Source organism: Diachasma alloeum, unplaced genomic scaffold (genome assembly GCF_001412515.2).
Source record: "Diachasma alloeum isolate Michigan unplaced genomic scaffold, Dall2.0 Dall_scaffold_00180, whole genome shotgun sequence".
NCBI classification, from domain to species: Eukaryota; Metazoa; Arthropoda; class Insecta; order Hymenoptera; family Braconidae; genus Diachasma; species Diachasma alloeum.
The window spans coordinates 830,904-857,294 of NW_021680346.1; the positions used below are offsets into that span (position 1 = coordinate 830,904).

The 26,391-nt window shown below is 34.9% G+C and overlaps 3 protein-coding genes across 5 annotated transcripts in view; 2 read left to right on the forward strand and 1 right to left on the reverse strand.

Annotated features, from left to right (window-relative positions):
* The first annotated feature begins 1,309 nt into the window (after positions 1–1,309).
* Positions 1,310–4,343, forward strand: LOC107044438. The gene is made up of 4 exons (XM_015266310.1): positions 1,310–1,366; positions 2,406–2,588; positions 2,669–2,845; positions 4,014–4,343. The coding sequence occupies exons 1-4, from the start codon at positions 1,346–1,348 to the stop codon at positions 4,176–4,178; spliced, it is 546 nt and encodes a 181-aa protein (XP_015121796.1). The 5' UTR covers positions 1,310–1,345; the 3' UTR covers positions 4,179–4,343.
* A 6,782-nt stretch (positions 4,344–11,125) lies between these two features.
* Positions 11,126–26,391, forward strand: part of LOC107045423 (DNA ligase 3) — a 31,016-nt gene continuing 15,750 nt past the window's right edge. For both annotated transcript variants that reach the window (XM_015267703.1, XM_015267711.1), the window contains exons 1-3: positions 11,126–11,254; positions 22,042–22,369; positions 22,899–23,159. In XM_015267703.1, the coding sequence (XP_015123189.1) occupies positions 22,054–22,369; positions 22,899–23,159 (577 nt within the window). In that variant the 5' untranslated portion in view covers positions 11,126–11,254; positions 22,042–22,053. The remainder of the gene's footprint in view (positions 11,255–22,041; positions 22,370–22,898; positions 23,160–26,391) is intronic.
* LOC107045437 lies at positions 12,783–23,819 on the reverse strand. 2 transcript variants are annotated; one of them, XM_015267723.1, is made up of 4 exons: positions 23,553–23,819; positions 15,980–16,146; positions 15,336–15,573; positions 12,783–13,265 (listed from the first exon to the last, which is right to left on the reverse strand). In XM_015267723.1, the coding sequence occupies exons 2-4, from the start codon at positions 16,139–16,141 to the stop codon at positions 13,210–13,212; spliced, it is 456 nt and encodes a 151-aa protein (XP_015123209.1). In that variant the 5' UTR covers positions 16,142–16,146; positions 23,553–23,819; the 3' UTR covers positions 12,783–13,209. The 2 variants fall into 2 exon arrangements, with proteins under 2 accessions (XP_015123209.1, XP_015123218.1); XM_015267732.1 differs by lacking the exon at positions 23,553–23,819 and adding an exon at positions 18,752–18,938.

Here is a 26,391-nt window from a genome sequence, read left to right on the forward strand (position 1 = left end):
ACCAGATTGTCCTCCCTGAAATGTATTTACCACTCAATCCATTTCATTCCTCTCATTTCGTAAAAAAAATGAACATTTTTTTCTCTTCCCACTGAGTGGACGCATCTTCGCAGTTTCGGAAACGATTTCAGCCGAAAATTTCCGTAGTGTTCGTCAGTAGCAGATCAATCAGTGTCGAGGGGAAATTTTGATGGAGCGATCCCCCAAAAATGGAAATCGGAATAGGAAAGCCCTCACATCTTCATTCCCAGGATTTTTTTTTCAGTAATGTGAATTCTTTAAATTCAATTTTGACTATTGACTAGTTTTCAATCAATATCTCGGAATCTACGGGAGATAGCGAAATTTTCGTAACTACATTTGTTGTAGCACTCCATCGGCTCCACAAAAAACGTTATTACAAAAATTGCGCCATCTCCCTTAGATTCCGAGATATTAATTGAAAACTGGTGAATAGAATTGACCAGAATTGATTCTATTCAATATTCAACTGTTACAATGCCCGATGTGCGATCAGATGAGCCGCCTGCCATGGCATTTAACGTACTGACCTTCTCCCCGAGTTATTTTCAACCTTTCCTGAAGATGGCTAGTGACTTTGACACTTTCAAGCAGATCATCAAGAAAGCTTTGAGAATAGTAAAAGACTGGAGTCGACCTTTTCGCATCTGGTGCGGAAGATAATCGTTACGATCATGAAAATTTCCCCGATGTCAACGTAGAAATAAAATTACACGTCGAGGGAACGAGTTTTTTCATCGACTTTTGCATTTTGAGCTTCGTTTTCTAAAATGAGGAAAAGCCAATCTCATTTAATCGTCAATAACTCGACAATGGCTGAGTGGAATTTCCCGATTTTTTTTTCAATTTAAAGGTATGTCCGTTGTCTTTAAAATGAGACGTAATTTACTCGAATTGCATCGTTTGGTCGGGAGATATCGAGGATTGAAGACGAATTTTTGACAAAGCGTAAAGTGAAATGAAAATGCGGAGGGTCAAAGGACATTCGGGCGATGGCGGTTGCTGCCCCAGTCCATGAATAAACGTATTAACTAAGTACCTATACACAGAATGTCAGAACAGGTCCCGATATTGGAGAAGAGTACTCTGTCCCCTCCCCCGTGATCAGCGATGTTACTTGAATACAATAGTATCCATGACGCTCCTCACCGTAGCTATCGAATGCCGCCTAATGGATTCTTTGTTCGAGGGCTGCCTCACCTACGTACAAGAGGGGTTGCACCTTCATCCCAGGCGGTATAAAAGACCTGGATCTTCCAGTCTTCGAGGCATACTCAGTGCGACAACCCAGTGATTTAATCGAGTTCTGTAGACGAGAGAAAAAATGAAAACTATCGCGGTCTATGTAAGGTCTTTCTGGTGATTCTCAGTTGTACATTGAAGTGTTGTTTCATGTCAGTGCAAGTTGTTATTTCATATTGCAAAATTCGTCAGTGATTCTCTTTTGAAAGGAGCGCAAGCGATGGTCATATTTCAAAAACGTCTGGAGGTTTTCTCCGCATGAATTCTGCATTCATTCAATACGAAAATCCCTGATTCGCGATCCACTGCACTGAGAGAAAAATCCGAAGTTCGATTTACAATAAGAAAATAGTTGAGGCATTTTGGTGAACGATACGATTTTTTTTGTCTGCGGCACATAACATTATAGTAACTTTCACAGGCGTAATTTTTGCTAATCAAAATGCAGTTAAACTAACCAAAGTTCAAAAGCAACCACGACAGATCTATCATGAGTAGAACTATAAAATAGTAGCAATGACTACATTCTATTGTAGTAGTTAGGGGAGGATGGGGCAAAACGGCCCCCCTTCAATCGTCAATATTTTCCGATTCAATAATCCGATTGGGATGAGTTAGAGCTCGTTTTGAAGAATGAAAAATTATCTTCAAAATGAAGTTGAAACTGGGAATTTTCACAATGTCATTCACAAGTTATTGACAATTGAAGGGGGGCCGTTTTGCCCCACCCTCCCCTACTTCTCCGGCCGTAGTTACCGTAACCCATGAGAAATTGTTGATAACTTTTTGACTATAGTGCGATGGTGATGAAATATAGTCAGAAGAATCATATTTTTCGTTCAGTGTGGGTAATAGGAGGTTCAATCCCCACCCCCAACAATCCCACTTTTAAATAATCACGATTATTCAACACTTTATCTTCGAAAATTAGTGAAATAATGATGATTACATTACGCAGCCTCGCAGGCGTCATTAAAAATCGCTTAATGCGCACATTTAATTTGTAATACTTTATATTTTTAATTCTCGTCATGGATAATGAGAGATTAAATCCTCCCCCCCTCTGAAATCCAAGTCCTGATAATAATTTCGCTGTTGCTTTTCAAAAAATTGAGAATTGAAGAGAGTACATTGTGTTGTAGATGACGCTAGTGACATTAGCGATCAGAACCGATGGGCGACAGGTGAACTTCGCCCAGTGGCCGAAGCTCATCGATCCTGATGACTCCCTGAGCCTTCAAGACGACTGCCTCACGGGGTCCTGCGACGATTTATTCGCGGAGAAGCGGAGTAAAGTCCTCGAGGAAGTGGAACAAATGCTACCTGTAACGACGATATTCAGTTGTGATCGTTGTTGAGGGATTTATTAAGTGAATGTTAAACGGAATCGGCAATTTTGTTGCAGGTATCGAGCTCTTATCACTCTTCGAGTGGCCCGTGGCAGTGGATGTGCCCCTGCGAAACCCAGTACGGAATTTTAGATCTGGGACCCGGGCACTATCCCCGCTACCTCGCTCGCGCTCATTGCGCACCAAAGGCCTGTCGCAACAGATTGAATCAGTGCAAATTGATCAATTACAAGGTTAATTAATTGGACACTACATTTTTTTTTGTAATGAGGGACAAATATTGCACGTTTTAGTTTTTTTTTGAGAATGTAATTTGGTAACAATTTTTGGGTGAAATTTTCTGCGCAATTCTCGGAAATTTCAGCTCGATTATTCCAGGAAATTAAAAAGCAATTCTCGGATTTTTCAATTGGATGAAAAATCGATGAAAATTGAGAATTTCAGTTCGATTATTCCATGAAATTGAGGAGAGATTAGGAAAATTCGGGTGAATCAATTATTGCATTCTCCATTAATTGAAAAATCTGGGGAATTTTATATCAATAAATTTTTTATTTTACTTTTTTTTATTGAATTTTCACTGAAATTCATTTAATCGGAACATCTGACCCTTGAGAACATTTATTCCTTTTCACTTGTCGTCGAATTATCAAAATAGAAATGGAAATAGAATCACTATAAAATTATACGAATCCAAATTGATTAATTACATGGTTAATTAATTGGGCACTACATTTTTCTTTATAACGGGGGAAAAATGTTGCATATTTTATATTCTTTTGAGAATGAAATTTCCTGCGCAATTCTCGGAAATTTCGATCAGAATATTGAAAAGTCGATGAAGATTGAGAATTTTAGTTCAATTATTCCATGAAATTGAGTAGAACTCAGTAAAATCGGTGGGACTAAATTATTGCATTCTCACTTAATTGAAAAATTTGGGGAATTTTATAATAAATATTCATCTTTTCATAAAAAATTCCAGTCAGTTCAGGAATTTTCGTCTTTTCGCTCTTCAAAAATTCGAGATTCCATTGGCTTTTCACTAAAATTCTCTCTTCACTTATCGCCGAATTCTCAAAATAGCAATCGAAATAGAATCACAATAAAATTATTTTTCAATTCCCTCTTCACGAAAGAGAAAAAAAAAATAGAATTCTCAAACCTACTGATTTTTTTATCGCTCACACCCAGAAAAATGGTTTATTAAAATAAAATGGACGATTTATTCGATTCAAATAAAATTTATTAAACTCAAATGAACTATTTTTCTTCCTCCACTCAACAAAAACATGGCCACCTCCCTGCAGTGCTCCCCAAGCCCAATCTTCCCCCGAAATGGAATATCAATATTCCCGAGTACCCAATCTACCCCCTAACCTTGATATTCTCGGACCGCAGGTGCACATTCTGAGAGAACGAGACCCCACCGACGGTGGCGAGACGAGCGACGAGCAGTACGTAGAGCATTCAGTCTTGCCAGAGCCGTTGCGCGTTAAATGGCAACTCAAGCCGATGAAGATAGCCGTGGCCTGCATTGCAGCCACCGAGGGGAAAAAGAATTGATCGCTCGACTGCCTCGTTCGAGTAAAAAGAAAGCCAAAGCATTATTCTTCAGAGACCCGCGATATGTCTAAAGAACTCCATTCATCCGCTGCATCGTCTATGAACTAAAATAAAAATAAAAAAAAACAACAACGACTGATATTCAATCAATTATTATAAATAACTCCAGCGATATTCCGTTGTAACCCTCTTTAGCAACACGAGGAATGCATAAATAAGAAAATAAAGCCAACTGAGCTGCATCCAAGCCTCTTATTCCCATTCCGCGCCCAATTATATTATCCTCATCATCAATTCCAATAGAATAACAACTCGATCGATCACTGTGAACGGCAATACTCCTCGTGACGATTGAATAAATTCGAAAAAAATGTCCACCGCAATATTTAAAGGAATGAATTACCCCGGGGGTCGTGACAATTTTATTATTCCCGAGATAAACGGTGAAAAATTTCTACGTGCTGTGATTTAGAATTGCAATGATTTAAATTTCAATTTCTGCGGGCACTTGGAGAAATCTCAGTCTGCTGGGTAATGTGAGTCTGCAATGATGACGTTTCAATTGCCCTGTATAACATATTTATAGAATTAAAAAGTAAACACGCGCATTGAGCGATTTTTAATGACGCACGCGTGGGTGCGTACCGCAATCATCATTATTCGGATAATTTTTGAAGATAAAGGGTTGAATAATCGTGATTAGTTAAAAGTGGGATTGCTGGGGGTGGGGATTGAATCTCCTACTACGCGTATTATTATTTTGTCTTCGGGGAACAGGAAACGGAGACTAAAGGGTCTCGCGCCCGGCTGGAGTTCAAACGGAAGAAGCCTGACCGGGGTTGTGACAAGGAAATCCACTACTATTCTGGGAGTTGCGGAAAAACCGAGGGAGCACGACATCATCTCACGTACGAGTCCATCTACCTAAAGTACATGACCCTTTTTCACTCGAGTCACTCCCACCTGGCCTTTCATGTAGGCAATGACATTTTCCCTCTCGCAATAAAAAGAAAATAGCTAATATCTCGGGGCAAATATATCATCTCTCGATGGCAAATCGCTTGGGACAAGAATTCCGTAGAATGAGTCAGGCCATCCACGAATTCCGTGAAGTGTTCGTGACTTGAGTATGAAGACTTCACGATGAAGTGAGAATATCTTGGCTCAAGAAATCGTTTATTTGTGTCAAGAGATGAGAAAATGACTGCAAATACTAAAGGTTTCGACCCAGTGGATCGCGAATCAGGGACTTTCGTATTGAATGAATGCAGAATTCGGGCGGAGGAAAACCTCCAGATGTTTCTGAAATATGACTGTCGCTTATACTGATAGAACGGATTAGTTATTGTTAACCCTAGTCTGGTCACCTGACGGGAAAATGCGACATTAGTCACCTTCGCAGGAGAGTGCCGCCGTGTTGTTTAGGCTCCAGCGTTGCCGAATCCACTCTACACTTCCCCGGCGCGTTTAGCGAGTTCCCAGCAACGTCGCGCAACAGGCAATTTCATTTAGCACGGGAAAAAATTGTTCATCTGTTGGAAATAATTTTTTTTCTCCCAGAATTAAGGATACAACATTGAAAAAAAAAATACTAGAATTTTTCAGGTATTTCAATTGACGAATTCAATTTTTCTCAAATTTTTCCGGTCAACCAGTCGATGGCAAGGTGAATAAAACGACGTGATGCGGCAATTCCCTCGCATGGTGACCAGTCTATCCAGGTTTAACGAATGGATTTTGACTTGACCCATTCAAGTGAACCATTCGTTAACTATTAACGAATATTCATTTGGTCATATTCCACTCTACCATTCGTTAATAGTTAACGAATCTCGTTTGGAATAAATGAATCATTCTATCAGTGTGCGCTCAATCGCAATGAGTCCGAAGAAAACAATTCACCTCATCTCCAGCAATAAGAAAAAATCTATTCAAGTTGTTTCACGAAAAATTACATGTTTTCTAAAACTAAAGATTGATGAGATGTCTCTGGTCATCACTATCCGCATCTAATCTACCAAATTAGGTGGAATAACATTAGTACACGACCCCATAATACCCGAGCTCTTCACCCGGATCACTCACACAAACAACTCCCTGCGACACTTGCCCACAATAATCTCTGACACGCGAACATGATCTGGGAATTTACCAGGAATTTGAAGGAAGGAAGTTGTAGTTATGACCCCAACAATCAAAAGTGGAAATTTATGATACCTGCACCTTTCACGACCCCTGGCATTTCTTTTATTTAATACGGGGAACATATATTCGTTAAATTTCAACAACTATTCATTATATTCTAACAATTGTCAAAATTTTAAATTAATTTTCGAATTGCAACAACTGATTTTTTAAATTCAACAATCGTTTGATGAAGTTTAACAAATATCGCGCTGCGCGAACGATTTTTTCCGGGAAAATAAGACTAACGCATCGAAATAAATAATTTTAAAAAATTGGAAGTACGGAGAGAATGAATAAATAATTGTATCGATTTTTCCCATGAAAAACCGTCTGCTTTTATCAACTTTACCCGAGTGCTTCTGAAAAATCTAATCACGAGGCATAAAAGGTCGTTGAATCTAATCACGGAGGGTTTAAAAAAATTATGAGTAACCACTGACGTACGCGAGTGTATCAAAAAACCTCGTTCATCCACCGCGACAAGTGTTTGCCCAAGATAAGCCCATTGAAAGGCACTCGATGTTGAGTGATAGCGTTGAATCGACGGGAAAAAGCTTGAGAAATAAAACTAGCGAGAGGTTTTCACGTGGGTTCATACGATTCTCAGTTGTTTTTTAGCTCCCGATGGGTTGAATATATCGCCAACAATGCGTCTGCCCTTTTTTTCTCCCACATAATTCGGCTCGAGATGGGGTACGTGGGGCTACAAACATCTGGGAAAGTGCTAAAATGCTTCTCAAAGTGGTGAAACGCTTTTTTGTCGCTATTTTATTTTTTCTTCTGCCACTATTGCTCGTTACGTTCCGTTTTACAATAAACCTTCACTTCGTTCCCATTTCGAAGTGAAAAATGCAGGTGATGGGCGTATTATTGTTTTTCAAATACAACAGGACGGGTAATACACTGATAAAAATTTTCAACTGAATTTTCCGTGTCAAATTATGGAAATTTTTATCGTGTTGAAGTTCCACTGAAATTTCAGGAACTAGGTTGGCCATGAGCGCCAGACTAGCACAACCTTACGGTTTCTCACTTTCGTTAATTTTTATTTCAATAATAATGCAGAAGAAACGAATGGTTTGAACAAATTTTTTTACAATGAGAATTTAATTGTTGAATAATTTATTCGGAATCGTCATAATCCTCTTCATCTTTTTACGTACTATTTACATATACACTATCCAATATATATATATATATATATTTTTTTTTTTAAGTACAGAACTGTATTACATTTTTGTTATTGTTAAAAAAATTACAGTACAAAACATATTATATTATATTATATTATATATGTATATATTATATAATATATATGTATTTTCAACAGAAATATATATTTTTTCATTACAGTAAGAAAAGAATTTGCCTTTTTTTACAATTACTGTAAACAAACGATTACAGTAAATAACAAAATATTCATAGACATCATTATGATATTATTCGATGAGCGGACCAAACGCTTCAAAAATTGTTACACTGGATTTTTTTAAAGTGGATTAAATATTATTCCATTAATTTTTCAAATGATCTGATAATCAATAAAATACTTGATTTTTCAGTTAAATTATTTTATGAAATTCAAAAAAATCCAGAATATTCAGGGAAAAATGGAAAATTCACGTGATTCTGTTTCTGAATATTCGTTTTATTGAAAATTCAATGAAGTTGTGAAATCTCCATCTCACTCCCTCTGAGAACTCATGAATTTATTTGAGTTCTACCTAAAACTTGAAATTGTAAAACTATTTTTTTTCAGAATCTGATTCAACGTCGCTCTCATGAGAACTACTGTCATATTGTCCATGAAACTTCAAAAAATTTCTAACAGTGTAGTCCGAATAACCAGTCGTCACTCGTTATGCCTATGCACTTGCACTTCCGAACAGTTGAACATGTTAAATACGAATAAATCCAGCAGAGTGGAGTGTAGCGATTCGGTGAACAGGGCTAATGGTCCGTCATATCATTCAATTTCAAGTGTGGATGTCCCGCCCGAGCTGTGCGAACATCGTAATGCTCTGATATTGAAACAAATCACGCGTGACGGGATCTATTGAGTCGTTGGAGCCGTCACAAACCCGTGGAAATATTACGAGAATATTTTTAATATTAATTTTTATTAATATACTTATTTCATGCAGGGATGACCATCAATCTTGCGATTCGTCAATATTAAAAGAATTTCCCACGTGCATTGATCAAGGTTTAATCGAATTCATTAAAAATTAAGTTAATTAAATTAGTTGAATATACTACATGAAATTTAAAAACAGTAAAATAATTGATTATCTAAATTACAAATTGATGGGGAATAAATATTTAAAAATATGGAACTATAAATTTTCTATTAAGTAGATAGTATTAAATTTCTTATGAAAACTTAATAAACGTAAACTTAACTTAGTTAACTTTAAGACAAGTTAAGACAAGTTGATTTAACTTGTCTTAAAAATTAATTTTTTTTATTTCTTAGAGATTTCCGATTATCCAAATAATCGTCCGAATAATTCGAACTTTGACTGTTTAAATCGATGATTACATTAATAATTAAAATTAAAGAGTGATGCTAATTGACTACTCAATAATTCAGCAGTAATTATAATTTATGGATATTGCTATCCCTGTTTCCGTGGGATGTGGAATTCTCTGTGAAATATTGATTTGCGTTGTCGCCTTTATTATTCCTATATTATAGTCATTGTTATTGTTATTTATTTATTCAAGACCCAACAGCCGAGGCCAATTATCGGGTCAAATCATGTTACATAATATTCACATAAAATTAATATATACATATTTACAAACAAGTCCAAACTAAAGATGGAGCATTTCATAGCATGCCATTGTAACGTGGCTTGAATATTCCGCAGGCATTTAACAAAATTACGTGTCTTGTCAACAATTGAAGAAATCGGAGACGTTAATTCAGTAGTGAAGCGGTAAACCGAGTGAAGTCGATTTTGACTATTGCCCAGTTTTTGCTGAATATCTCGGAATCTAAGAGAGATAGCAAAATTGTTCTCATGACTTTTTTTATAACGCTCTATTGGCTCTACAAAAAAGGTCATGACAAAAATCTTTCTATCTCTTTTAGATTCCGAGATATTCGTCAAAAACTAGCCAATAGTAAAAAACGACTTAACCCGGTTTACCGCTTCGCTACTGAATTTATCCAAGGAATTGTTGCAATATTCAAAAATTAATATAATAAAACAACTAAATACATGAATAATTAAATAAATTAATAAATTGAATAAATAAGTCTAATTTATTCATTTAAACCATTTCTTCATTTAATTTGTTGAATGATTTATCTAATTTATTAATTTAAATTAATACATTTATTTATTAATTTATTAATAATACAAATAATGACTAAAGCTAATATTTTGAGAATAGATCGTTTAAAAATGAACAAAATAAAGAGAAAAATGAACAGTCCATTTTTTTTAATTCCAAGGGGATTATCCTCCAAGTACACATGAACACGTGAAATTCTGGGGGTTCTATATCAGTGAGATTACTAAATTCGTGGCATCACCTGTGGCTGAGGTACACGAGAGCAAAGATGTGGATAATAATCGGGTTTCAGCCCGGCCTCGTGCGTCAGCATTGTTCAAATTTGTTTCAAATACGAACCAAAAGGTTTTAAAAATAGATTTAAAATCAAGAAACGTTTGCAGGGTATTCTTAACACTGAATTGTAATAAAAGAGAGACACTTTTAAATCGATAACAGTAAAACTAACTGAATAGGAAAAAATAAAAAAATATTTTCACAAATATCTTGTCTCGAAAATTTAAATAATTCATGAATAAAACTTTAATGAATAAAACAGATTTGCATTACAGCTCACGTTCTCAATCGCGTCCACGTGAACGGGAAAACCTTTCTGGTCCTGAAATACTCCTGCATACAACCCAATGAAAACGGAGACGTGCATGGGCTTGCAGGATCAATTGAATTACCCCGCTCCCACCCAAAAAGCAACAGATTGCCAATGACTGACCGCTTAGTGCTCTCAGGCCTCGGCACTCTGTAACCCCCAGAGGTGTATCGAACACAGTGTCGAGGGAAACATGCGTTGCAATTGCTACTGCAATAATAACACAGATAATCGATATACTATCATGCGGATTTTCTCGTGAAAATGATTTGAATTAAATTGTTTTAATTTTAATGTTCTATTTTATCCGTTTTATTTTTGGTTGTAATTTTTATTCATTTTTTTACATTCGCCGAAGCATGTTTATTCTTCAATTTTTCTTTTTTTTACGTTCCACAGGGAATCGAACTCACAACCTTTCGCACACTAGACTTGCGTCTAATCCACTCGGCCACCGACGTCGGTTTTATTCTTCACTTCGGCATATATTTCCATTATGATACATTTAAAAAAATTATAAACAACTCTAAATGATTTAAAGAGATAATTTAAACAATAGTTAATGTTTAAGAACTAATTGATAAAATCATTTAAAGCTCTTGAATTATAAAGAATATTTTTTTTCATAGGGGTAGTACCGACGGAAAATCTAAAAATTCAAAAAGCTCGAAATAGTTGCTCCTTCATCAGGAAGATAGCACCACTGTGGGATGCCCCCATTAAACTAACATTTGAATAAATAAATAACATGAATCCCCCTTATTCCTCATCCCCCAGAAAGAATATCTTCAATAATCCCCCTGACCCCAAAGAGCTAAACTTTCGCATGACCTTCCATACCACATTTTCACCCCTCAAGTAGTTTCCCCACTCGACGTACCGCGGCTCGCGCGCTCGAAATTTTTGTGCATCATCAACATTTAATTGCCGACAATCGCGCATTCCCATCGACAGTCAAGAAATAGTGACAGTGTGTCGCCGGAAATAAACAGCAATAATTGTAAGTCATAATTTTTCGCAATTTTCAAAATTTAAAATTTTCCTTTAGCGAGAGGTTATGTCACGTGGACCACCCCTCGCTCGCTCTTTCTGTCAAAAATACCGACTGCTGGTAATCAGGAAATCGCCCTGACCATCAGTCGATCAATTTCTCCCGTCCGTGCATCCTTAAACTCCTAGATAGCGCCAGCCTGACCCTCCGCACAAATCAGAAAACGTGTCAACGAATTTGAAATAGTAATCGAGTCATCATTGAACTCTTTAATTATGCGCACATCCGCTCCCACCGAATGGGAATTTAAAGCGAAAAAAAAGAATAATGCGCAATATCGCCTTTGACATTATTTCGTAATTCCATCAAGGCTGTTCGATAACGAATAGTCGTGACGTAATTCGTTATCAGTCGTTTGCAATTACGACAAGATGTACATTTTAAGTATTCGAATTGTTATAATCCGTCATCTCTGTGAATGGACTCATTATCAATGAAATGCGACAAACGCGGAGTGCTGTGGTGGTGCGAAAAAATGAGGAAAGTGTTTCGAATACACAATTTATTGATGCATTCTTCTGCAGGAGTACGTGGTACATGCGTTATACATATGTCAATTCATATCAATAATTAGTCTTTTTTTTCAATGAATTTTATGGCAAGATTGGCGCTCTCTCCGGGAGATAACGCCGATGAGGAAGATTTTCAGGTACAATACATTGATTAATTACACCCGCAGTTAATTAATTTCCTTTGGATAATCGTTTATACGTTTTATACAAAAAAATTCAATGCGTCAAATAGGAGGTGCAATTTTTTAATAAATAATAGAAAATTAAACTAGTGAATTTATACATTTAACGTTAAACTAAGGATGAAAAATATTATAAATAAATTAACGAAGGGTACAGGTCACTCTGTCTATCACTCATCAACACGATTTTTTTTATCACATTCAGACGCGTGAGGATAATGCCCTTTTCTTTGATAATAATTTTCTTATTTCATTTATTTTAATGAAGTTTTTTTTACTTAATGGGATGTTTGTTCAGTGTAAATTAGCGTTTATTATCGATTTCTCGTCTGTTCAACTTGACTGAGGAGTTTGTACACTGGAAATCAGCCCACTATCACTTTTTTCGTACCTAGCACCCTTCCTTTGATGTAAATCTATTGATGAAATAAATACGTCAAATTTCGATGAGTCGATGGGCTATTTACCGATGCAAAATATCCGGCGAATACAGTTGCTTCATTGGTGGGTAATCATACGATTTTGCGTTCAACAACACGCGAGAAAAAATTTCGTAGAAAAATTTAGCGAAATGACGGAAAATTCTATTGAATTTCTATTGAAAATTCTATCGGTTTTTGGGTGCGACTTCATTGTGTTTTTTTTAATAGAAATTATTTCTATTGAGTTTTCTACAGAAATTCCTCAAAAACACACATGAATTTTTTTAGTTTTTTCCACTTTATTTTTTTTTTAATTGAAAAAAAAATCAAATAAAAAAATATAAAATTTAAGCCAAGAAATTTCTATAGAAAATATTTCTATAGAATAAATTGCATATAAAAATCGAATTCTATTGATTTCTATAGAATATTTTCCGATAAGCTGCTGAAGTCCTCAATAAAATTGCCCAAAAACTAATAAAAAATTTAATAGAAATTTAGGAGAATTTCCTACAGAATTCCCCAGGTTTTGCTATAAAATTTTTTGTACGTGAATGGATAAACTAGTAAGACGAGATACTGTTAAATACTAAAAGTGAACATGCCTCGGTTCACGCACTCCCTACTATATAACCAACACTATTTCAGTACAAAAATAAAGCAGTAACGGTGAAGTATTTCGGAGATTAAATTTTCATTAGCGATCGATGGAACAAAAACATATTTGTTTGAGGCGGTGACAGTTTGAAAACTCCAGTAAGAAGTTGGAATCGCTGGTTCGTGGCGGTTCATAATTGCCGTTTGCGTCCCATGTTGCAGATTTTAAAATGACATAGGCCCATGTCTGTAACGGAAAAATACCAGAATTATCGATTGAGATCAAGGATATGAGATTTATTTTTTAATTAAAATAATTGGTGTTGAACTTTTACATTAAAGTTTGGTGATTTTTTATTTTAAATTAATGACAATCTCAAATTTGCATTAATTTTTTCATGTCGCAATTGTCATATTTCATTTTTTATTTTTTAATAATTTATTATTTAAATAATAGAGGATTCATAAAATATCTTACAGTTTGCGTATTGAAATAAATATTTGATCCAAATAATTAAAATACAGAATTATCGATTGAGGTCAACGTAGCAGATTCAATTCTTCATCAAAGTGGAATTAAACTTTGTGTATTTAATTTTCATTAATTTCAAATTAAGGAGAATTTCAAATTAGCATTAAGTGTTTTCATTTCTCATTGCGACGAATGAAAATTTTCTTCTTCATTTTGAGGGAAGTCATCAAATATTCCTCATATTTCATCAATTTTTTTATGAACAAAAAAATGTTTTCTTCCGAATAATTGAACTTAAAAATGTATTTTTCACAATTGAATGAAAACAGCTTCGTAATTTCACCGGCGAGTCCTTACGAAATTGAGTAGACCAGTGCGTGGCGCCGACTTTTAACAATGTAATATAGAATCGATTACCATAATTGTCATCACGCGATTGCGTTAGATCTTGGCGCATCGCATTGTGACGTGAGCGAGTCAAATGGCGCTAGTAAGGAGACCTTATGCCATTTTCATCGCTTCGAATGATCGTATTGAGTCAAGTGGTTCAATTACACTAGATCTCCTCGTTTTACCCATCATCGGAGCAAATGAAACGCGTACTCATGCCCCTAAGCTCTAATCAAACAGTTTTGTTCTGTCAATTGATCGTTCGTCACTTACTGTTATCACATTTTCATTTGAAGTTATCGAGATTCATGAATGCGAAATAAAACTGGTGTTTTTTTCTCCGAGTGGGCACTTTGCAATCGTTCAAATTTAAGTTTTGGATTTTTGTTTTATATGATTATATTATCTCTATATTATAAAAATCCAAATCGAGTTTTGGTGATGAAAATTTGGTACTCCAAATTAAGACTCCAAAATTAAGGGCCAGTTGAAGGGTCAGAGTAGGTTCACAAGGGTCAGAGTAAGGTCACGAGGATCAGATTAAGGGTCGCAAGGGTCAGATTAAGATTAATAAGGGTCATGGAGGTCACATGGGGCTCTCTGTCTCTCCATTTCATAAAAATCCACATCGACTTCCGGTGATAAAAAATTGGTATTCGGAATTAAGACTGCAAAATTAAGGGCCAGAAATAAAGGGTCAGAAACTAAGGTTCACAAGGGTTCTAATGAGGGCCAGAATACGGGTAACGAGAGTTGTAATGAGGATCAAAAGAAGGGTCACAAGGGTTCGATTAAGGTTCTCATGGGTCAAGGGGTTAAAATAAGGATCAGAATAAGGTCACGAGGGTCAGAATAAAATCACGAGGGCCAGATTAAGGGTCGCAAGGGTCAGATTAAGATGAATAAGGATCGTCGGAGTCATGGAGGTCACATGGGACTCTGTATCTCCCCATTTTATAAAAATCCAAATCGATTTCGAAAAATGCAAAGTGACGACCGGGAAAAAATTCCCGTGCCTGCGCTAGAGATTTTATTGGCGAAAGCGTGAATTTTTCCCCGTATTTCTGTGAAAATTTCACAAAAATCCCCAGAAATTTTACCTTAACAGTACTAGAATTATTCACAGTCGGTGGATTATGATTTTTCCCAGTACTCTTACTATAATATTTCTAGAAAATTTCTCTCCGTGTAAAAACTCCGCAAATGCAATTCTTTTGTCACAAAGTTTTTCATATTCATTTTCCCCTAAAACAACTCGAGACAAAAACATTTGTAAAAATTCCCCGAAAATTCCCATTAAGTTTTTCGCACTTCATTAAGATCCATCATCATTATATTCATCATCAAGCCCTGACGAAAGCCTCAGGAGCATTCGAGCAGATGGGGCTCAATGATTGACTAATACATGTATTTCATCTCGAAAAAGGAAGAGAGTGGAATAATTAATGTACTCACAGCTAGTCCGTTTCCCGGTGTGTCCCACTGGTGCATGATGCACAACCGCACTGGGAATAGGCAACATCTCCGCCTCCTCGTTGGAGGACTCACTCTCGATGGGTTGGAGGATCCTCTGGTTCCTCAGTTTCGCCTCGATAATCGCCTGTACTTCGAGTTCTGCCTCCGTCAACTCACGTTCCTCCTCGAGAATCTCGTGTTTCAAGGCCGCAACTTGCTTTAGCCTTTGCAGCAGTAGCTGATGATAATCAAATTTTCATGGATTTATACAAAAGTTGATTATCATTATTAATTAATAATAAGGATGTTTATAGTATTTCGGGGGAATAAATTTGCAATAAACTCGTTCATTTTTTATTTCACGATTGAAAATATATTATTTTTATTTTTATTTCCAAAGAAATTACCTGATATTTTTTTTTATGTTTCATTATTTTTTTTATCAACATATTTTTTGCAAATAATTAACGTTGACAATGAATACGTAATTTTATTATAAATCAGTGAAAATTTAGTTTTTTGTAAATTATTCGTGAAGAAGGACGTGATCTTTTAAAACATAAGAGCTTTAATGTTTAAATAATAAAATGTTGGAAGTTTTGAAAAGAATTTTGAATTAAAAATTGATTGTTTATTCTACTAACAAGATTCTCACTGTCTTCCACAGAATTATCAGAATAGTACATGGCAGATAGTGGCTGAGGTGCAGTCCAAACGTTGTGTATCGTCGTGAGTGAGACAAGGGCAAGTATCCAAAATCTCGATGTATAACTCGTGCACTTTCTCTTCATAATTTTCTGCTTCATGAGCTCTGCAAGAAAAACATCTTCACGATAAAAAAAAACGTCGATTAACAAAGATTACTTCCTACTCCATTTTGATTACATTTTGCAATTTTTTTTAAGCACAATTTTTCTCAAGAATAAAAAAAAAATATATTTGTAGAGTAGAAAATGTATCTATAAATAATTTTACTAAAAAGGGCCGTTTTTATAAAATATAGTAATTTTTTTTTAACAAGACCTTTCATGTTTGAACAATAAAATGTCACAAAGTTGAACGAATTTTACGAGAAAATAAAAGTGATAAAAACAAAAGAATTCAATTAATCATAGTTGAATAAAAAAAAATTTGCAATTTGCCAGTTTGTAATTTTTTTTAACGAAAAAAAATTTTTTTACAAGATTTCTAAAAAAAATACTTGCAGAGTAGAAAATTTATCTGAGTTATTCCCGGAAAAGGGTCGTCTTAAAAAATTGAATGAAATAAATTAGCAGTAAATAATCTTTAAAAATTTCAACAGAAACTAAAAGTGATAGAAATAGAAGAATTCAATTAATCACATTTAAATAAAAAACTTCTTTATAACTCTCAGCTTCATGAGCTCTAGAAAAAGAAACATCTCCACGATAGAAAAAAACGCTACAATCGACAGGGTGATGACGTGCTCATATCCAAATTCATGTATCTCCCCTGATCTTCGGGAGATTATCTCCTAATCCATATTGAGGGGACGAAAAATGAAAATTGGTGCCCGGGCCTAAGTGATTGGAGGGAGCATCTAGTCTGTGTGATGGTCAATTCCTCTTAATAGAAAAATTAATGGGCAAAATGAATCTGAAGCGAATTATTTTTCATGTATTTTGGGAAACCCAGTGTATGCGTCTTTTTCAAGCTATTTTTGGGAGGATTAAGAACGTTATTTGGATCAAACTTGTCGGTCACGTAGTCTGGATTTATTTACCCCCCAGTCATAATTGTTTTGAATACTTTGGCAGTTATATTACGCACGCAGCCGTAGCTTCATTGAGATTATCATTCATCACATCAGTGCGGAAATGAGTGAATATTCATGGCATATATATCACAAATCAAAATTTCGTGTGAAAAAACCCTTTACTTGAATCTTTTTAGTAATGAATATCAAGTTTTGATATCGCAAATACCTTTTGCGTATTTTAACTATTTCAATTATCGATGAAATCTTTATTTACGTCAACATTAATTCATTTTTGTGAAGTGATGGTGTAATGAAGTGATGAAATCATCGTTTGGTGTATGTAATTTCATGCATCCCACGCATTTGATGTGAGGAAACCCCATATGATTGTATGAAGATTGAAGATATGGACGACAAAGGAATATTGTTTTCACAAAAGGAATTGATTCGAAATGATCCATTTGTCCGCAAATTATCAGGTTTTGGTGGGAATTTATTTGTTGTCTGCGACTGAAGGACAATTTTCCATTTTGTATCGGATTTTTTCAATGTCTGATGAATTAGAAACACAGTTGGAAGAGTCTAGGCAATTTTTTAAAACCGATTTGCGCATTTGAATTTATTAATTTTCGTGAAATAGAATAAAGTGAAAATTGAATCTCAAAGTGGGTGGATTAATTGCAGTAGTTGAGGTAAATCTGAATTCTTTAACTCCGTAAAATCTATTTTTAACCCTTATTTGAAATTACTCCATAAGCGATGCAGAATTAAGCAGTTTTTATTTCAATTCCTCTCATGCGCGATCGACTATTACTGAATAAAAAATTATCAGTGTGCAAAGCTCCCATGTGCAAACTAATTTTTAATTGCTTGATGAAAATCTGTTTCGTGTTTTTTACTCTTTTACATTTTTTTCGTAGAGTGAAAGCAAGAAAGCCTGATGGTTCTCCGCAAAAGTAAATACAAGCGATTAATTCCGTAACACGACGAACATTTCTCTCATTTCTCCGCATTTCGTGCTTTCCGTATTCTTTCAACTTATTACTAAATGTGGAAATTGGGCATAATTCTCTGTTACGCTGTTTCAGATTGTCAGTGAAATTCCGATTAGTTAAAGAAAAATTGTTGAAATATTGAAAAAAACAGAAATTATTGACGTGGGATGAGTTAGAAATGTTTATGAAATGACAGTTCCACTGAAATTTCGAGGAATTCCCTCATTTAAAATCCACAATTTGAAAGAAAAATCAATGAAAACTGTAAATTTCAGTGCAATTATTCCACGAAACAGTTTTCGGAATTTTTATCATTAGAAAAATTAGGAAAATTGCACAAACTCTTGATTCAATAAAAATTCAGGGTAATTAGGCACTGAATATTCATGTTCTGAATAAAAAAAAATGTTAATAAATTTACTTTAAAAATAAACAAAATTGAAAAATTAAAAAATTTGGAATTTCACTGAAATTTCATCACTTTTTCCGCGTCAAATCGAATTCTAAAAATCCCATTTTTTTTCTACCAGTACACCCAAAAAAACCCAGTTTAAACCACAAAAGTTCTTAATTGAACAACTCGTCAATTTTTATTTTGGAACTTTCCATAACATTTCAAAAAATCACTCAATACCAAGACAAATTCTTCATCCACTCGATTAACAAAACCTCCCGAGCATCCGTGACCATAGAAATCCTACCTTGAAATCGGAATTGCGCTCCTGTTATCCAGAGAACAACGCAAAACGCCGGTAGGCAATAACTCTTGCTTACCGTCCCAAAATGCGAACCGAGGAAACAACCGCGAAACAACCGCGGGAATTACACGGAACAGCCACACTCGCAGCACTAGAAAAGTACACGACGCGGTCCTTTTGCGATTAAGAAGATGAGTGCTCGAGAAATGAAGAGCTAGGACGAGTGATGCCCTGTATTATATCCCCTGTTCTAACGCGCTCACCCCTCTCCAGCCACCTGTGGCCACCGCGCAGGAGAGGTGTTCCATTCTAGCCACCTACACTCACTCATTCTCATCTCATTCATTCGCTCATTCAGCTTCTAATGCGTTTTCATTAATTGTGCGATTTTCTAATTTCACTTACGAAGAAAATTGCTTTAAAAATCCGGAATTCTGTTGAATTTCCGTTCAATTTCTTTTGGAAATTGAATAAATTCCCGCTACTTCAGTCTGCGATTTTTTAGCGGGAAATGTCCAATAAAAAGTATTTTATAGAAAGAATCAGTACACACGTAAAAAAAAGTACTGATTCAAGTCGACGTCAGTTTGATTCTAACCGATTTTCGGCTTGATTCAGATCCAGTGACTTGGAATAGGCCAATCCGAATTCCGGGTCTGATATGAGTCGAAAAGTGATTCATTTCAAGTAGAAACGGGTCCAGCAGACAGCGGTTTGAGTCAAGCCGAAAAATCGGTTTGAATCAAACCGAAAAATGGAGTGATTCACGCCGAAATTCTGTCTGTTTCACGTAGTAGATAGCGACTTGATTCTAGTCAATTTTTCGGTTTGATTCTAGTCAATTTTTCGGTTTGATTCAAGTCGATTTTTCGGTTTGATTCAAGTCGATTTTTCAGTTTGATTCAAGTCGATTTTTCGGTCTGATTCAAGTCAATTTTTCGGTTTGATTCAAGTCGATTTTTCGGTCTGATTCAAGTCGATTTTTCAGTCTGATTCGGGTCGATTTTTCGGTCTGATTCAGACTTTTTTTTGGTGCACTGTTAGAAAATTACTCTTGAAATTTCAACTAAAAATTCTTGAAATTTTGAACAACAAATAATTTACATGGAATTTCCATTGATCTTGTTATTGCAAAATCAGTCAATGGTCTTGAATATTCAATTGATTTCTTAGGCTCACACGGCAATGAAAATGACTAAAAATTATGAAAATTCAGGCAAATTTTCATCAGAATTTTCAATCTGTTGCTTAATTTTCGCGATTAGTTTGAAAATTCAAATTGTCATTGCAAATTCAATGATCATACATAATGAAAAACTTAATTTTATTGAATTTCCGAGATTAATCAGGAATTCCATGAGTTATTTAGTCTGAAATTGAATTCAAGTTCTGAATCTTAAAAATTCAAATGCATCTTTAAATTTCAAAAAATTTCTAACAATGTAGATTAATAAATATTCACGCAATAATTCATCGTTAAAAAAAAAATCTTGAAATGAACACAAAAATTTTTAATGGACAATTGTATTTTATTCAAATGCGTTGTTCCTCCGGATATACTCCATTTTGGGTATGAGGGGGAGATGAAAAGAAATTGTGAACCCGAAGGAGCAACCGCGGGAGGTTAATGCTCGACCTTACTCCTTGCTCAAGTGATGCATTCCGTATGTGATCAGACACGAGTCTCCCGTTGCACTCGGGGCGCTACGGCTGAAAATTCAACGGAGTTCCGAATTTTTGAGGAGTAGAAAGATGAGAATTGCCCAAGTTGCGTGAACTTTCGTGATTTCTGCCAATTGTCACAGTTTTCATTGACTTTTCCGCTCAATCTCAAATTCTGAATGACGAAATTCCGCGAAATTTCATCGAAATTTTTGCACAGTGCAGGGGCTGCGTAATTTTTTTTTATTCCGAGCATTCAAACCATTCGATTTATTCTGCTAAAAGATGTCGCATAAATACAAAAATATATATTATATATAAATTACATGTTTGCATAGTTCTTCTTTGAGTTCTTAATTATGATAATTGAATCAGTCATCAAATTCGTCAATTAAATTGCGTGAGAACAATTTGAAAAAAAATCATGAATATTCAGCGTCATTAAAATTACATTCTTTGCTCATAAATAAATCATTGAAATTGTTTAAATTTTCGGAAACCTTATTTTTTTAGACATGACATCGATTTCTGGTAAAATTCCGAATATGAATAAATTTGTTACGATTCCGAACAAATGATTTTTGTAGTGGAAAATTAATTGTTTATAAATTATTTATCGAAAATGCTCGTAAGTTTAAAAAATTACAAATTTCTCATTATTTCATGAAATTACCACTAAAAGTAAGCTTTTTCATTCTTTTCAGATTTTTAAAATGTTTTCTACCAATTCAATATTGCGGTTCAAATTCAGTAAAATGTCTGGAAGTTTAGGGTCAAATGGGACTCAAATGAAAGCCCTGATATTCGATTATCAAAGTAGGAAAGCATTTTACTAGAGAAAGAATAGCCAAATTACTTTGATATGAGAAAAATTTGAAAAAAATCAAACATTCAGCGTCATTGAAGCTCCATTTTGCACAGAATTATTATTTAATTAAACATTCATTGTTTATAAATACATGACTGAATATTAATAAATTATTACGATTCCGAACGAATGCCTTTTACGCTAAAAAATTAATTGTTTATAAATTATTTACAGAACATACTCGCGATTTTCAAAAATTGCAATTTTTAAATTATTTCATCAAACTTCCCCCAAACTAAGCTTTCTAAATAAAAAAAAAATAGCCAGAAGTTTTTAAAAAATAGTCAAAGTCCTTGGACATTCTTAAATTTTCCAAAAGCTACTGATTTCGCAAGGTGAAGATAAGCGAGAGCTGTGCGATTGATGGACAACGACTGGAGGAGTATCATCTCTCAATATTCTCCAATACTGGGAAGGTTCATAGTTCAATGATTGTCGATTGGTTGTAGTTGCCGCTGGTCTCAACGAATCTCCTGTTTACGCAGTGCCTCAAGGCTTATCGCTTCGCGAGAATTTACAAACCGCTTGAATGGCTGCGTGCGATAACTGAGGAGTTGTAATTACTCGTAATAATCGCGCTAATGGAGATACATGTGCCATCTTCCGATAGATTGTCCCCGTGGAAAAGAGAAAGCTAGCGTTATTCCTTTATTTTCAGTTCACGACCTCAGCATGACCTTCGCCGAATGTTCGGGAAATTGCAGGCGTTCATGTTTGTTTTAAAAACATTCCGAGAAATCTGATCGATAACCTTCGTTTCTAGGAATGAGACATTATGTCTGAGGATGCTGTGGAGTCCGAGAAGCCGTTCGCAGTGGAGCGGGCTAAAACGGGCCGCGCAAAATGCAAGAAATGCAAGTGCCCGATTGATAAAGATGCTGTGAGGATCGCTAAACTCATGGCTAATCCCTTCGGGGATGGCAAAATGAAGGCCTGGCATCATGTCGACTGCATTTTCGATGTTTTCGCCAAGCAGCGGGCGACGACGAAGAGAATCGAAGATCCCGCTGAGGATATCGATGGGTGGGACGAACTCGGGGATGATGATCAAAATTTAATAGCTGAGAAACTTAAGGAGTTCGAGGACAATGGTAATCCCAGTACATATTTTATCACGCGGAAACAAATTTATTATGAAATTTTTTTTTTTTTGCTGTTTGATTTTACTCTCATTCCATCGCGATTTTTTTTTCGTGGGTTTTAGGATGAGAAATGAAAAATGTGAATTGAAAATTTATGTTTGAGAATTTTGTATAGCAAAAAATTTGGAAATCAAAAGACTTAATTACTTAATTGACTTTTTTCTATTACATATTTACTGGGAAATGTAATCTCAATAAATATTATATCCCGTGTGAATAATTTTTTAAATTTATGTTTGTTTATTACTGATTTCTGATGGGAATGGGATAATTTTAAAACAATAGCCTCGATTTATAATTTATAATTTATAATTTAAAAAAGTAGATAAAAAAATTCACCTCTCAATTTTCCCCTGAAAAAAAAATCTCAAATTGAAAGTAAAAAACAATTTAAGCATTTAATAAAAATTTTCCACACATCGCCATGTAAATTCAATGTATTCTTTCATTCAACCTTCGATATCTCTTATGATTGCAGTTCCATTCAAGGCGAAACGCCATGCAAGTCCGAGTCAAGCGGAGCCGCCAAAGAAGATCACGAAGAAAACTCCGACTAAAGAGACTACAGCTCCCAAACCCAGCGCTAAACTCACGCCTTCAAATGAAAAATCCACATCTTCCAATCGAGACAATTCCTTTCGCGAATTCCGGAGGATCTGCGCGGACATTGCGAACGTTCCCGCGTACACCGATAAAACAGCCGTTGTCAGAAAAATGTGGAAGAAGGGCGCCGATGGGAGTGAGTACATGATAAAATTATTCTCGTTTAATTGAAATTTAATTTTTTCCATTTTACAATTAGTCCCTTTCATTTGAATATTTAAAGTTTTTATATTTTCAGTTGAATATTCATTTAAATAAATTCATTTCTCATCCAATTTTTACTCGAAATCTCCTATTTAATAATTCAGATTGAAACAAAAAAATTTTGCAATTTTGCAATTTTCATTAATTTTCAAACAAATTAATTGTCATTAATTTGTTTGAAAACTCCAGAATTCTTCTTTTGAATAATTCCGCAGCTTCACTGTGCATTTTTCTAAATAGAAAATGCCCAATAAAAATTATTTTCTGAAAAAAAAACAGTAAAACTTTTTGAACCGAAAAAATCAAGAAATTGAAATGAACTCACCTTTCGTTAAAACTTCACTGAATGTTCTCCTCTGAATGATTTTCTCCTCTCAAATAAATATAATCTTTCCAAATCCCTCCGGCACTCCCTCCCCAAAAATGTATTCCAGTCCAGTCCTCCGCAGTATAAATAATCAAAAACTCTTTCGAAATTCACCACAAAGTCATCCCCACGAATACATTCCAATGCCCTTTGCATTCAATCTCGATGCAACACTCCAATCCGCGAAAACAATGCATACGGTATTTAATTGCAAGTTCCACTATATTAACTGTTTTACGAGTATTGGCCCATCAACTCGAATCGCGTTGACTTATAAGCTCGGTGTCCCCACCTCCCACCACAACCGCGTCGAAATACATCGTTCCCAGTCGACCGCGACGAGCCCCTTGTGTGTAATATATTGTTCAGCCAGCTTGGCACCATCATTCCCACCACCACCATCTGTTGCTTCACCACTATTTTCCACAGTCATCCCTCCCACTCGGTTTTTCATTCATTAGAGGATGCAACAGCCGTTTGTTTGCGTGTAATTTTCATCGTCATTTCTGGCCACTTGCATTTCCTCGAATTTCCTTCAGCAATTTTGCGTGCAATTGCTCCTGGGGAATTGAAGATTTTTTTATTCGTAATTTAATTTTATTTATGTATTAATTTTTAGGCTTTTCAAATAATTCAATAGGTTAAAATATTTATCGCGATTGCTGTATCCGTTGATTTTATTTTTATCGTGATTTTTGCTAATTTAGAATTTTGATAAAATTTCTCTGACATTTATGCAATTATTAATTATAAAAAATCGATTTTTTTAATGAGTGGAAGCTTTGAAATCGTGCAAGTTTATTTGTTTAACATTAATTGAAATTTAATTCATACATTAATTTTTAGAATTTTCGGATATTTCAAAAATTTTGTATTCTTCAATAATGAGAATTCCGGAGGTGTTTTCGATATCATGCTACAAATTAATTTAATTGTAGCTCAAAATATTTGTCACGATACCTGTACCCGTTGATTTGATTTTTGTAACGATTTTTATAAATTTGGAATTTTTTTAAATTTTCCGACGGTTTCTTCAATTATAATATTTTTAATTCATTCAATTATGAATTATAAAAAATAGAACTTTTCAACTCCAATGATTTTTGAAGATCATGTTCCTGGGGAATTTGAGCTTTTTTTTATTTTGAATGGAAGGTCGGAAATCGCGCAACCCTACTCGTGATAATTAAAATTCAATTAATGAATTAATCGGCCGTACGGGGCTATCGCACTGCGGTAATGGGCAGCGCTGAGTGTGGTCACTAGATGGATGGGCGACCGCGCGGGAACACCTCAGGGAAGAAATACTGCTGGGAAAACCGGAATTGAAGAAATAAAAAAATGCCAACAAACACCGGAAGATATTTGAATATATTAACTTTTAGAATTTTCCATTGTTCCAAAAATGTAAAATTTGTAAAACACGAGAATCCGGAAGATATCGTTGGGCGTCATTCTTCAAATTAATTCAATCATATCCGTTGATTTGATATTTATAATAATTTTTGCAAATTTTGAGTGCGACGTCGCAAATTCCTTCAATCATTAATGATAAAAACAAGATATTTCAATTTCTCTTCGTCTCATCAATGCAAATTATTCGTAAAACGACAAGTTTCTTGCATATTGAGTAGCCCCAGCACATGGTAATCGACCTTCAAGCACACCCGTCCACTCCATCGGCCGAGACGATGTGAAACATATTGAATCAGTCCACTAAAAAAATTTATCGCCACTTTCTTAACATCCGCTCGCATGATGCAATGCCAAATGTTTCGGGCGATGATAATGAAAAAAGAGGAGATCGTTGAAATTCAGACACGAGGACTTGCGCATCTTCGAGGAAAAAAAACTCTTCCGATTAGAATATCTGGGATGATTGCGTAAGGCCGGATCAAGCTCAATGAGATTGGTCGCCACTATTAGTATTTCTTTGAATGTTTGTTACTTGGAACACGTAGGAACCTTGGTCAGGGGAGCTTCCCACTATTTTTGTTGTCAGTGAGGGGAGAAGAGATGAAAATAATTCTTGAAACGAATCTGAGATAAATCATTTGTCAAATAACATTGGGATGATTGTTGGTTGGGGCGAGAGTACGAAATTCAACAGAAAATTCAACAAATTATTTTGAATTTTAGATTTTACCTACACGTGAAGACACAATCAATTTTTTTAAATTTCTAGTGAATTTCTGTTAACAAAATGCACAGCTCTACTGCGCGTTTTTTTTTTTCAAATGTCGAATAAAAATTATTTTACAAGAAAAATCAGTAGAATTTCATTTTTCTAAACAACATTTTCTACAGAAATTCTTCAACATGAATTTTTAAAATTTTATTCAGTCGATTTTTCTCCCCTTTTGATGCAAAAAATTCAACAGAAAATTGAACAAATTATTTTAAATTTCAAGTTTACATGTACATAAACCCGTAATCAATTTTTTAAAATTTATATTGAGTTTCTGCTGAAAATTCTGGGTTTTTGGCTGCTTCTGTTAAACAATTACTCAGCTCTACTGCATGTTTTTTTTTTTAATATTGAATAAAAACTATTCAACAGACAAAAATCAGTAGAATTTCGTTTTTCCAAGCAAAATTTTCTACAAGAATGTCTCAACATGAATTTTATAAGTTTAATTCACTCCATTTTCCTCCCCTTTCGCTCTAAAAAAGTCTACAAAAAAATTGAAAAATTTTAGCCGAAGAATAAATTCAATAAAATGTCAATTCAATTCAATCTTCAAAATAAATTATTCAAATTGAATAATTTTCTGCGGATGAATTTCCTTATTTATTA